At 37.9% G+C, this 14,742-nt stretch overlaps 1 protein-coding gene and 1 pseudogene across 2 annotated transcripts in view; one reads left to right on the top strand and one right to left on the bottom strand.

Annotated features, from left to right (window-relative positions):
- Positions 1 to 1,518: 1,518 nt before the first annotated feature.
- Positions 1,519 to 14,742, bottom strand: part of PDK1 (pyruvate dehydrogenase kinase, isozyme 1) — a 26,805-nt gene continuing 13,581 nt past the window's right edge. Inside the window, exons 9-11 of one of the 2 annotated variants that reach the window (XM_012650806.1) lie at positions 10,226 to 10,336; positions 6,317 to 6,430; positions 1,519 to 4,170 (exon numbers count right to left, since the gene is read on the bottom strand). In XM_012650806.1, the coding sequence (XP_012506260.1) occupies positions 4,030 to 4,170; positions 6,317 to 6,430; positions 10,226 to 10,336 (366 nt within the window). In that variant the 3' untranslated portion in view covers positions 1,519 to 4,029. The remainder of the gene's footprint in view (positions 4,171 to 6,316; positions 6,431 to 10,225; positions 10,337 to 14,742) is intronic. The other variant, XM_012650807.1, reaches the window with a different exon arrangement.
- On the top strand, positions 9,051 to 9,358 carry LOC105815500 (annotated as a pseudogene).

Raw genomic sequence — 14,742 nt, 5'->3', positions numbered from 1 at the left:
GGAGTAAATTTTTGGACAAATAATTTCATACCATACTGTATTTTCATATAGTACTGTAACTGTATAGTAAGTATTTTCATACAGTACTATAACTGCTACATTCTCCATCCCATAATGAGAGACATCTAAGTGCAAAACCATGGCAAGAATATTGCAGCTTTTTTTTATATGAGCTAAACTTAAAAATCTTCTGGCCCCATAAACTGTTTCCTAAGGGAACTTTTTCAGCATTTTTAACTTACATATGTAGATGGCAACATTTCAATCAAAACTACAAAATTTCTGACAATATTATCTGTGACAACTGCACAAAGTTGAACTTCCAGTCTCAGAAAATAACGCCTGAATGAAGACAACGTTCACATGGAAGTTTACCTTCCTGGGATAAAACTGTGTATTTTTGCTCAAGATTCTCCAATGAAGTTAAAGATAGCTATCACTATTCTCAATATAAATAACAGCTTTTCCAAGTCAACAAAAAACACTCGAGTTTTGCACCAAAACCTGACAATCTTGTCTTCTGCTTTTAAAAATCTATGGTTAGTAATTGCTAAAGAAATGTAAAGCCCCTAGAAAAAGGGGGTGGCATGATATGTTTAACTCTTCTTTCCAAACATGTAAATAGAACAGAAGGCACAGTAGTTAGTGAATGCCAGAAATAAGCGAACTGCACCGCAAACTAGCGGTGCAGTCTTTTCTAACATGCAAAAAAATCTCTCACATAGCACGAATTCTTTTACTTTTTAAGTGCATTGGTTTGACTGTAAGATTAATTATTGGGTCCAGAAGTTAATACAGGATGAAAAGTTCCTCCAGCAAAAACCATGTTTGCAAACCACCTAACTCAACCCTGATCATCCATCTGTTGAATCTTCATACTTATGGCACCACTGAAGACATAAACTGAAATTGGTTGATTTTTTGGCTTCCTCTCTGACTAGTATTCACTGAACCACAGTGGAACCATAAAACGAACGTTTGCCCAGTTCTTTATCTTTAGAGTTCTGTTATGGGGCTTGCTGGCTTCAACAATGAAGGAAAGTTGTAGTGCCTATAGCCTACCAATTAGAAATAAGATAGGAATATACCTTTGACTAGAGAAGTTTAGCTCTGACATTCAACTGGTGTAGGCCACGGGTAATGCTGGTTAAATTAAAACCATTCTTACAATTACTTAACTGTGAAAAGTTATTCAAACTTCAAATTTATTTATAGCCTTTCAAAATCACACAACAGAAGATCTTCATTTATGCGGTAAGTCAATCATCTATGGTATGTTTGGATAATGAAAATCTAGGATAACTCAGACCATACAAACTCTACCTCTTGCTTTCTCCATTAGAATATACAGATTGGAAATCTAAATTCCTAATGGTTCCTCTATTGAAGATAGCGAAATTTAGTGGCAGCCACCTAGCTACAATTTTTTGAATGTTTACAGAAGGTTGAGCCTTGATGGTAGAAGAAACTTCTATTTAAAAGACACGATTATATTTGTAAAAACCTAAATTGACTCAGTTTATTTTCAACGTTAAGAATTGATCCATGTTTTCAGTTTATTGCCATACAGAAAACATTTTATAAAATAACATGGTAGACTTCAACATCTTCATGTAAAAACTTCACAGTGCAAGAAAGTGATCACTATTAAGTATGAAGACATCAAAATCCAGCCAGTATTTTAAGTATAGGGCAGAATATTTTTGCTGTCCCTTCCTAAAAAACATTGGCACATTCATTAACTGCCCAGGTTATAAAAATCACTTAGTATCCACTTATGTCCTTCAATATATTTTCACAATTACACTGCATCACATTAATGCTGGTGGACAAAATAGCTCATGTAAAATCTGAAAACCTTTCAGATAGCACCGTGATTTAAAACCAACTAGGAGAAAGGTCTCCCAGAATACTTTTATATGTAATTTTCCATCCATTACCACAATAAGACTACAAAGCTGTTACACCTTAAAAAGAAAGCTAAAGGAAAATAATTTCACTTTTCCTTTAAAACACCATTTCTTTGCTCTTAAATAAAGAGGGAAAAGCTTTAATTTTCTTCAGGGGGGAAGAATATTTCATAAGTAAAAACATCGAGTTTATGTTAGTTGGACAAATGTCTCACTTAGAAAAGAGTGGACATTTGGATTCAAAGGATCCTAAAATATTTCATCATTGCAAGTATAATGTAAAGCTAAAAAATTATCACACACTGAACTAATATAAATCACCCATTAACATAGTCTATTGTTTTTCACAAAATCCATCATTAAGGAACAGCAGGTTAGGTAAGATCTTTGTTCCAACACTTGGTCTCATTAGCCAAGAAGCCCTGAGCAGACAACACGTCCTCTGAGGCTCAGGACCCTCACCTTGTACATGAGAGACTGCACTAACTGCCCCTTCACACCTCTTCCGATCTATAAACTTATATGGCATTGTTAATCTCACAGAATCCTTTCAAGAATGAGGTGTTTCAACTCAATGTATTTTCCAGAGAAATAAAACTCCCCCATTTAAGTGGCGAAGCTGTTCTTCAAACATTTGCATTTTTACTTAAAGTTTATTTCCAATGTATTTCCCTGTCACCTGAGGTGTGACTAAAAACATAGTCTCTAAACTTCATAGTCTCCCAGACGTGCCAGCTGATGATGTGATCCGCAGATAGAGCTTAGGCTCTGGCTCCAATTCTGAGCCACATTCTCAGTGAAAAACGGATGATACCACCCACTCTGTATCGCTTTGTTTTGAAGACCAATAGAGTTGTAATAGGTCCAAGTATTTGGAAACTACAAATCATGTGAATGCAAAGGATTGCTGTGATAAACCTAAGCTGACTTGCCCCTGATAATAAGATCTGGATATTTTTAGGAGACATATGTTCTTTGTCAAGACTTGTGTACTTATGATTCTGACCCCTTGGCTGCCTGTAGTCACTTCGTTCTGCTAATTGCACCAGGCCCGAGATTCAGTTTGTTTCTCCTACAGTCTAGAAATATGACCTTTAAATAGGTGGACATTGAAACCTAAAGATCGCTGTTACTCTAGCAAATGTTATGTCAGACTATTCACGTTAAAAGAGTGTGGTTCCCTAACTAGGCTAGGTTTTAGACTCACCTAGGAAGTGTTTTAAAAATTGAGATTCCTGGGCTCTGTCCCTAGAGATTCTGATTCAGTGTGTCTGGAGTAGGACCCAGAAAAAGTACTTTTTCAGAAGTTCCCCAGGTAATCTCAGTAATCAATTAAGTTCAGTTTTTGGAACTCACTGCTTTGCCCCCAATTTTTTCTCTATTTTAGTAGCTGCTAGTTTGTTTGCTTGTCTTTAGTATAAAAATTTCCCCTTGCCTTAATCACAAACACACTCAAAATAGACTGCCTGTGATCTTGGCTTAGATCCATAGGGAGCTATAGATCACATTCCTTTACAATAAAATTTTAGAATGATAAATTAAGAGCTAAGACAATGCATGTAGAGGTGGCTGGTTCTATGCTACAGGGCAACCGTTTTCTGCTTTCTTGGTAGTCTGGTAAATGAAGCTCTGGTACACACGAAGACCACCCTGTTACAGCTGTCACTGCCACATAAAGGATGGCAGAATTCCTCCAAATAACAAAAAGATAGCTAACCAGCTAATCCGCATTATTTAGAAAAACGTTTCCAGCAGACATAGGTGAAAAGTATTTCTTAAAAAAACTAAACAGTTTTTTGTAGAAATCCAAAGACTTCCACACTTCTGAAGTCTACCATAAAGAGGAAAGCTTTTGACCAAAACTATTGACCAAAGCTACAATAGTTTAAAAATATGTTCAATTAACTGTGAAAATATAAGTGTAAAATAGGTACAATTTCATCTTTTAGTTCGGGAGGTTTAACAGGCACAAATGGAATTCAGTTTCCATTTAGTCTACCCACATAGTTAATTGTGAAAATGACACATGAAGTATTTGGTATAATGTAGTTCTGAACATCATCCCTTCCAAATTTAATACGAAAGCCACATTTGGATTTCCCAGATGTCCCACGTGTGTCTAGGCACTGCGGAATGTTGTCATGTCTTTTGGTTCTCTGCTGGGGACACACCAGTCGTCAGCCTCATGGTTGGTGTTGTAATGCTTCCAGGCGGCTTTGTTATACACCGGGAGTCTTTCTATTGATTCTGTTGACAGAGCCTGGGAAAAAAAAAAAGAAAGGAAAAAAGCAAGACTTATATGTCTGTCATTTTTAAGAGAATTCATTATTTGAGAAAATAGACGATGGCAAAAAGGTTACTGTAAATGAAACAATATTGATATCTTATTAATCATAACAATACCTAAATACACTTTTAAACAAGGTATATATTTGAAATGTGCTATTTACTAAATCTATGGCACTGATTAATGTGCATGTCGATTGAGTTTGCTCCATGCAGTAATTTCCCAGCCATCCTGGAAGCTGCTGGATTGAAATTTTACACAAAGCATGACCCAGACCAGAAGTTGGCTAACTGAAAAAGTTGATTAAATATAAAAGCATAAAAAAATTGACATATATACCTTAATATGTGTATATGCCTTCAATGAAATCTATTTCAATTATTAGAAGAAATACTATTTATTTCAGCATAGTCACTGTACTTTTAGAAATTAGCATTATTATCAATAAATACAAAACATAAATATATAAGGCACCTTGGCTTTTGTATAAACAATTCTTGACCCTGGGTTTGATCCTGTGTCTTCTCCTCCTGCCTCCAATTTCAGTCACAGTACATGTGATTTCTACATCACACGTGATTTCGTGTTTCCAATATATCGTTACCATTAGTCCACTGTTCTATTGCAGCTGCCTGCAAATCACTGGAACCTGAGATAAACTACATTTAGGATTTTTCAATAGAATTTCAACCTCAGGCCATACAGTGAACCAGAAATTTCATTCTGATAATGCTAAGTAGAGTCTTTGATGTTGAAGATTTTAATAATTCTTTAAGACTTCTTGTCTTCTATTTTTTCTAAAATGAAACTAAAAACCTTTCACCTATATATTATATTCTCTTTAAATATTCCAGAATTTCTTGATCCACAGGTTGGATCAAAATGTTACATTTGGTGATAAAAATGTTGCACTGATATTGCCCTTTTTAAGTTCCTCTCAAGTGACATGGTCAAAAAACAACTATTATCTAGAAAGAATTTAACCTTTTCAGAAAAATTCATCTTCTCCAATATAAATTTTTCAGCATTTCCTATAAAACAGGTGCCATCTAGTGGCCAGAAGAAGAAACTAGAGTCACTAAATAATTATGCACCAACAGCCCACCCCTTAACCAACCAAGAGGACTGATGGGGCCCAGTGCTTCTGCCATCCCTGTAAGTATATACTGATCCCTCTGTAAACACAATGAACATTTCAGGCCAGGGGGCTAAGTGTTTCTGCTCCCACCAGGTAAGCTATAGGCTTCCCAAGAGTCACCTGTGCTTGTTCCCGAATCTGTTTATGTAGTTACATCTGTCATTATAATCATAAAATTTTATTATTACATAAACAAAGAACAAAAAAAGGGACAGTTTCTTTGAAAACTAAGATGAATGCTTTGGAAAGATTCACAAAGGAAAGCCACATAAAAATTGCTAACAAATCAGAGTCAGAAAACATCTGTAAAGGATTGCAAAAGGATTATGCATTTGTTTGTTTCTTTGTTTAAAGAAACTAAAATGATACATTGTTAAGTATAGCTTCTGCAAGAAAGACAATATGACACTCCAATTTGCAGACACATATACAAGGAAAAGGCCTTAGCAATAAATACATCAAAAGATTGGTGGGTCAATGTCCATTCAGGTGTTTTATGTTAAAATTAAATTTGCATAGCGAGACCCCAGCTCTAAAAAAAAAAAAATAAAAAATTAGCTGGGCATGGTGGTGCATGCGTGTAGTCCCAGCTACTCGGGAGGCTGAAGCAGGAAGATCGCTTGAGCCCAAGAGTTCGAAGTTGCTGTGAGCTACGAGCAGGCCACGGTACTCCAGCCTGGGTAACAGAGCGGGACCCTGTCTCTAAAAAAAAAAATGAATAAATACAAATGCGATTTTATGATATATAATTCTTTACGATTCTCTACTTTAACCCAATTTTTTTCCTATTAACGATCATAGTCCCAATCATGACAGAATGATCCCCACAGTCAAGGGGACCATCTCTCTACATGACGGAATCCCATGTATAAAACCACAATTTTTTTGTATTTAAACAGCATGAGGTAGAGTTAAATTTCATTACAGTTAGATACTGGCATTTTTTTCGTATCATTAAATCAAGAAGACTATAGTTATTACCTTAATGTAGATAACTGCATCTGTCCCATAACCCTCTAGGGAATATAGCTTTAGGTCACCTTGGAAGTATTGCGCATAAAGACGTGATATGGGCAATCCATAACCAAAACCAGCCTGTTTGATGAGAAAAACAAAATTCTATTCAGAGAGCCACATATGGAACTACTTTTCTAATTAAGACAAATGCCACTGAGTATCCCAGGGCTCTCAGAGCCTGCATCTAAGAGATTTGTTAATATGTAAGTATTGATAATGATTAAGTGGATGCTTAGTTGAGTACTATGTCAGCTGACTCCCATCTGGTCACTTAAAGCTCTTCATTCTCTCTACAAAATGACTTGTGGTGGTCCAGAAAAAGCAGGTTGCTTTTCCTCGCTGGCCTGCTCTATGATATGCCAATACTGCTTTTGGCAATATCATATAAAACATGTTATCTCTTTCAGGGGCAAGAGTAGAAAAAGTCTCGTTGCAGCCTAATAAATATATCTCATGACTTCATACCATAAATTTCCAGTCTGTGTCCTGAACCTGGAGAGATCTGTAACGGGTCTACTTTCTTACATCTCACTGACAGGTGACATCCCTGCTTAAAAATCTTCAAAGCATACCACCACTCCCACCACCCTCACCTCATTGCCTTAGAGATAAAAATCCAAGCTTCTAAAAAGAGCTTTCTAGACCTAACAAGATCAGGTCTTGGCCTCCCACTTTCCAGTCTGCAGAACTACATCCCCTGCACTTAGCTCCTTAAACATCACTTCTGTGTCAGTTCATCCTGTTCCCAGTATCCGGAATAGCCTCCTCCTTTCCCTGGATAAGTCCTACCAATTCTTTAATACGAAACATTTGGATAAATGTAAAAATGGTTTTTATCACCCAGATATATGTCCAATGACATCCCATACAGCATGTTAGTTAAGATTTTATGTAGACTCAGGAATCAAGAGTGCTATTAACAAACCCAGACTCCCAACTTTACCTTCCTCCACCAATTATTACTTGACTTTTCTAATGAGAGTTTCTGTTTGCCCCTACAAATCAACTATCCAATTTCCACACTTCCCCCTGCCCTGGGGGGCTGACCTGAAAAAGGATTATCTCAATGGATCCCCATGCCCTCTGCTTCCAGCAGGTCCTGGACAACCCAGCAACAGTTCAGAGGGAGGCAGGGCATTTGTTCCTCTGGTTCCTTCCCTGTGAGGCTTCCTGGGGCAGGCTGGGTCCCTTGGGAGTAAGCAGCTACTTTGCAACCTTCCCTCCTTCTGGATTCTGCTGACTTCGCCCTCTGTTCATCCCTTTGATCCAGGGTGGTGACAGTTCTGCTGCTGCCAGCACTGGGTCCTACACTATCCTTACTTACACCTATGCAATTAATTTTTTTGTAAATAAACCTTCCTTGAATTATAATTCGAGTGAGCTATCTCCTTCCTGTTCTGACTCTGACTGATACATTAACTGGTTCCAGAAATGGCCCCAAGAAAACTGTACAAGCAGGTAGCGCAAGCTCTCATGGTACCTGACCTAGTTTATCACTGTTTCTCCTCCGACCACACCTGTGGACTCACAGGGCTTCCCCTACAACTAAGTAACAGAGAACTTCAACATATGAAATTTGGAAAAAATAAAAATAAAGTAACAGATAAGAAAAACAGCATGGGCCTAGTCCACTGATGGTTCTACGCGGTATGCTAGCACCAGCCCAAAGTGGACCGCCCTTTCACTACAACTCCTCTCAGGGGCTGAAAGACAGTGGTGAAAGAAAATCCCTCCAGGATGGGCAGTGGCAAACAGGTAGTTGGCTGGGTGGTCAGGGACTTGGAAAGAACAAAATTGGAGAACTGACGAGAAGGAAGTCGGGAAGAGACACATGTGGATGCTCCTCTCTGAACGGGCTTAAAGTTTGGGGATATCCTGTCCACGACAATGCCCACCAGAAGATATCTACGTGGAGGAAGCGCTCAGTATTCAGGTGGATCAGAAGGCCACTGCTGTGGATATCGGGCAGCCACTCTCTAGCTACCCCAGCACTTGCTGATTGGGTCCACTTGCAAAGTGGTCACGACAGCAGGAAAGAGGTTCTGCAAGAACTTAATATTAGTAACAGTCTGAACCCTGGCTAAGGCTGCGTAGATATATGCAGGAGCCTGTTCCACATCAAGCCTGTTTTCTTAAAAATTCAATAAATTTTGCATCCTAAGAAAAGAAATACATGGTATTTATTATGTGCCAGGCACTATAAAAAGCACTGCTATATATTAACTTATTTAATCCTCACAAAAACTCCATTTTTCAAGTTGGGGACACTGTGGCATAGAAAGGTCACTAATTTTCCCAAACCTAAGATGTAGTGGGGTTGGGAACGGAACCAGACAGTTCCAGAGTCTGGACTAGTTCACTATGTCACTCTCCACAAAAATTCTATGATATTTGTTTACTACAAAAAGCAACATCTCCCTTCTCTCTCCCTACTTTTTAGAGTAAAATTATAATTCTAAGAAGATGCTTATCATTTAACATTGTCTGCCTGCCCCTGGCACATGAATGCCTGTTCCCGGAAGCCACATATCTCAGTTGGAGAAGCACATTACTAAAGCAATCATTTCAAACTGTATCACAGCTGCAGCCACAGAATCTGTGCTATGCAACAGATAAAAGTATTAGAATAAAGTCTTGGGGTCTCTCCTTGCAGCGGCAGCATGAGAGCAGTGTATGAGCTGCAGCGGCAGTGGGAGTCATGGCTGGACAAGTATTTAGAAAGTTTTTCCACTCTTTGACTGAGTATTGCTTGAAAGGCGTGCAGCTGAAACTGTAACCAAAGGAGACATCATGCTTCTAGAAAATTCCCAAGGAAAAGTATAGCAAGCAACAGTAGTAGCTGTTGGATCGGGCTCTAAAGGAAAGGATGGAGAGATTTAGACAGTGAGTGTGAAAGTCAGAGATAAAGTTCTTCTCCCAGAATACGGAGGCATCAAACTCGTTCTAGACAACAAGGATTATTTCCTGTTTAAGGATGGTGACATTCTTGGAAAGTATGCAGACTGAAATAAATCACTATTGAAATGGCATCAACCTGCAGCTGCTCATTCCACTAAAGTTCTGAAATTTTCCTATCATGTAAATAATTTCCATGTCTCTCTTTTATGATAAACTAATGATATCTAAATTGCTGGGGGAAAAAAGAATAAAGTCCTACTAGTAACTTCCCAGGAAAGGGTCTAAAATAGATTCATCTTATACTATATTCCATCGTGCTTAAGTCTAGTGGAAATCCAGAGAAGTTTCAAAGTCTGGAAGAATAGAGTTCTTCCAGAATTACAGGACAAAAATTCGGCAAAGTGCTATTTTGGGAGGTTGGGGGATAAAGATAAAGACGGACTCAGTTCAAAAGTTAATCTTATTAAACCTGAAAATAGGTGACACTAAAATCAATAAAAACACCCTCAAAACAATTAAAATTTGAGTCTATTTCAGGTTGGTAATTAAACAAATCAGAACTTTAGTCTATTTCTGAGTCTAGAATTTGAGATCTTTCTAATTATAAATACTGAAGAAAGTCAACACCGAAGATTAAATTAGTATTGACCAAATACTGGTAAACCAGTAATTCATTCTTCCCATTAGAAATAGCATATCAAAATATGGTTTACCACCCCAGGAAAACCACTGCTATAAGACTATCAAACTTGGCAACAAGAACTCCAAAATAATAATCTTTGTCTTATGCCCATTTCAATTAAAAAAAAAAAGCATTCCAAAGCTTGTTCAAATTTAGAGAAAAGTGTGTGTTTCTAACAGCTTCCCTTCTCCCTTGTGGATCACCCTACACAGTGGCTTAGCTAATTTATGTGGCAGCCAGAGCCTGTTGAGGGCAATTCACAGAAATACCTTCACTATTTTTCCATCACATACCAGGGGCACCGCGCGAGACGTCTCAACACGAGGCCGGGGTGCAGTTGAATACATGTAGTTGAAGAGTCTGTCAATTTTCCTCAAAGGTACACCACCTCCTCGGTCACTCATCTAAGATAAGAAAGGATCATGCTCTGTGATTAAGCTCCCTGAAGAGCAAAATACCAATGCATAATCCCAGCATCACAGTTTACCTGCTGGCAAGAAAGTACTGCTTTTGAAAATGAGTATCGCACAATCCAAGTTGCAAATATAAACATTTCCCTCACTGATGGACCTAACACAACTTCTCTAACATGTGAAATTCTAGTATATAATAAATTCCATCATAATACTGCTGTGGCTCTGTATATTTTCTGAAGTCTCATTAACAATGCATTATAGCAAGAAACTGGACACAAGCCAAGCCTACCTTGAATGTAACAAAAAATTTATCATTCCTTTCTGGTGGGCAATGTGGTGACTAGAATCAAACTAAAAATGCATGTACCCTTTGACCCAACAATGTCACTTCCAGAAATTTATCCTAAGAAAATAAACACCAAAGTATGCAAAGAATGTATGAGAACATCTATCACAGATCTATGTAGAACGATAACTAAAACTGAATAAAAACCTAAATGGATTACTCAAGTAAACTAAAAGTACATTCTAAAATAGAATACTATTTAACCATTAATTAAATATTATATAGAACTATATATATTGGTGTGAGAGATATCTGCAAAACATTGTTAAGCAGGAAAAAGCAAGTTAAGAAGAAATGTTTACAAAATTCTAATTTTATAAAAATTATAAAAAAGGTCTGAAATATAAAATTTTATTGTCTATGGAATGAGTGATTTTCTTTTCTTTTTTGGGGTTTTCTGTTACTGAATTTTTTTCATAATTACTTTTAATATAGAAAAAAGTATAATTTTCATTTTCAGGGAGAAAAAACAGAACCACTTCATTGTGTTCTCATCTACAAGCAATTTTACATCACAGAACTCCAGACAACTTTCTGATGAATTTGTAAGGTACATAGGTTTTCATATCATTTTTCAACTCAAATAAGCACATGGCAGACTGAATTTTATAATTTACTTCCACATTATTTTTATTGTTTTCCTTCAGTTAACATGGACTTATTTTCCCAGCTATTGTACAGCTTATATTCCTAATCTACTGTAGTCACTTTCCTTTGTCACAAAATTTAAATTGATCTATAGCCTGTAACATTAATGCAGTTGTCATATACAAATGTTTTTAATACATGTAACTAGAAAATTATATAGCTATTTCAATTTTAAAATTAAAAAAATCTGCCTTGAAATACCATTTGAAGATCTGCCTCTAACATATCTAAAATTAAGTAATTACCACATAAAAGTATACAAAAGGACTTTTTTAAGAACTTATATGCAGCATTATTCTTGAAATTGTTCTTGGCTATGAATTCAAAGCCCTGTAAAGCAATTTATTTTAGTAAGATGAATAAAGAGCTCTGGGTATTTCTGAAGTTCCATCAATTTGTTAATTATTCATCCTTTAATCCAATGATCTGCAGCACATTTGCTAGTAACAGGAGTAAGTGTGGGTGTTCTGTAAATATTAAGTACACATTATTATATTAGAATAGGTATTAAGATTAAAAGGTAGACTTGAATAACTACTTCCTGGTTTTCCTTAACCTCCTGGCCAGAGAGACTATACCAACATGGCAAGTGGTTCCAGCTGTGGGCTGTATGGAAAAAGCGTGGGAGCTGGGCAAAGGACAAGGGGACTGTGAGAAGCCTCAGCTTACCAGAGGTGAAGGGGCAAACGGAGCTGCAGGAAAACACCTAAAAACTGAGAAAGGCAACCTACTTCGCTCTGCAGCCAACAACAAAATAAACCAGAACCAACGCATTTAAAGTGGTCAAAAGCGTTTCCAGGAGAGCCCTAAGATATCATCAGAGGCTGTGAGTTCTTCAGGAAAAGGGAAGGAGGAAATGATGGGAGGGACAGACATTTGGTCTGTATATATTTAAGGCACAAAAATGGCACTCTGATGACAAATATATCGAGAGAGAGAGGTGACAACTAAACAAGAAACCTGACTAATATTATTTGGAGAGGGGAAAAAAAAACTAGAATCATGTAAACGTAAGCCTGTGCCAAGGAAAAGAGATTATGACAGAGGTAAGTCATGTCAACAGGAAGGCTGAGGAAGAGAAGTTTGCCAATTGTTTTAAGTTTTCTCCTCGATGCACAAAATCACCACTTCTCCATGTCATCTAACCAAGAGCTGCTATCCCTAACCTCCTGTTTTCCATAACGCTGGGCTACCTGGGCTAACTCATGTGAATTTCAGGCCCCGAGGAAATGAACCACTTCTGACTTGATGCCAGCCTGGAAGCCAGGACAGTCACTCACCCCGTATTCACCCAGTGCTCCTGAAGTCTCTTAGCCAACAGCATATTCACTGTCAAGTTTATAAAATCAACAAGAGTGAATGAACCAAGACATTTAAATTTTAATTTAAATGACGTGTGGCTATAAGACTTATATTATTTATGGAATATAGCCCAAACACAGAATCTGAAAGAGCAGCTAGGGTTGTAAGACAGAAAAAAACAACTTACCTGCAGGACTTTTAGCAGAGAAATAAAAGGTAAAAAATGTCAGTAATTTGAACAAGCTAAAAGAATGGGGGGAAAGCCACCCCAGGGCCTTGATTCGGAAAGTCTAGGGTGAGTGATGGCAATGAAAGCTCTACTGAAGAAACCTGCAGAGAGACTGCAAGAGTAGGTGCATTCATGTGACCTTGCATGGAGCAGCAGTAGGTGGAGGCAGAGCCATTAATATAGGTAGGGCTTTTATAGTGGCTTCTAGAACAGTCTTTTAAAGACCCTTACAAGCCTTTCTATTTTAAACAGCTATACTGAGATATAATTTACATACCATATAATGCATGCATTTTAAGTATATAATTCAATGGTTTTTAATGTATTTACAGATACGTGCAATCATTGCCACAGTCAATTTTAGAATATTGGGGGAGCAGTCAGGCATTCCCCTATTCCCCACATCCCCCCCAAAAAATTTTAGAATATTTTTATCACCTCAAAAAGAAACCCTGGCTCCCTTAGCTATCACACCCCTAAGCAATTACTAGTCTACTTTCTGTCATTTGCCTCTTCTGGGCATTTAGGCTTCTTTTACTTAACATAATGTTTTCAATGCTGTAACATCCATCTTGTAGCATATATCAATACTTCATTCCTTTTGTGGCCAAATTATATTCCATTGTATGGATATACCACATTTTGTTTATCCATTCTTAGTTGATGAACATTTGGTTTGTTTTTACCTTTTGACTATTGTGAATAGTGCTGCCTTAAGCATTTGTGTGAGGCCAGGTGGGGTGACTCATGCCTGTAATCCTAGGGAGGTGGAGGTGGGAGAATCACTTGAGGCCAGGAGTTCAACAAGGGCAGCCTGCGCAACATAGTAAGACCCTGTCTACAAAAAACAGAAAAAAGAGCTGGGTGTGGTGGCATGCACCTATTGTCCCAGCTACTTGGGAGGCTGAGGCAAGGGGATCATTTGAGCCCAGGAGTTTGAGGTTGCAGTGAGCTATGACCGTACCACTGTACTCTAGGCTAGGTGACAGAATGAGACCCTGTCTCAATAAATAAATAAATAAGCAAGCATTCATGTGTAAGTTCTTGCTTGAATACCTGTTTTCAATCCTTTAGGGTATATACACAGGAGTGGAATTGTGGTATCATTATGAACCTTTCTTTACATCAAATAGACAGATTCCCTAAGCAAAGCCCATTTACCAGCCCGAAGGAATCTCTGCTGAGTGCCTACAAGCTCAGTGAACTTTGATCCGTGCAATGATGAATGACCTGAAGCAATGGAAATTAGACTGCGGCGATGGTGCACGTTGTGAATATACTAAAATCCACTGAATTTTACACCTTTCAAATAGGTGTAAAAAGACATACAATAACAAGTGTTGACAAGGATGTGGAAAAACTGGAACCTTTATGCATTGCTGATGGGAATGTAAAATGGTGCAGGCACTTTGGTGCCTTAAAAATTCTGCAAGTTGTTATTTGCAACCTAGAATCCACATATGAACTTGGGCATTGGGAAAATGGTGCAGGGCAAGTGGCACTTGGGGCTGGGTAGGGGAGGGGAGCAGGTGCTCCATTTAAGAGCGCTAACTCCTCAGCCACCACAGAAAGCTAGTATCTGCTGTTTGAAATGTAAAAATTTCAGAAATCGTAATATCAGAATAATACTTAGAAATACAGCAGTAAATGCCAGAAGAAATAACTAAAAGATTATCTGAGTCTTGAGGCCCACAAAAGGCCAGGAACTGACATATTTGATTTTTATATTCCCTGCATTTATTACTTTAAAACAAATTTTAAAAATGATTATTTGAGGCCGGGCGCAGTGGCTCACGCCTGTAATCCTAGCACTCTGGGAGGCCGAGGCGGGTGGATCGCTCAAGGTCAGGAGTTCGAGACCAGCCTGAG

Source organism: Propithecus coquereli, unplaced genomic scaffold (assembly GCF_000956105.1).
Source record: "Propithecus coquereli isolate 6110/MARCELLA unplaced genomic scaffold, Pcoq_1.0 Scaffold34, whole genome shotgun sequence".
Taxonomy (NCBI): domain Eukaryota; kingdom Metazoa; phylum Chordata; class Mammalia; order Primates; family Indriidae; genus Propithecus; species Propithecus coquereli.
This window is presented reverse-complemented; position numbering and strand designations above follow the sequence as displayed.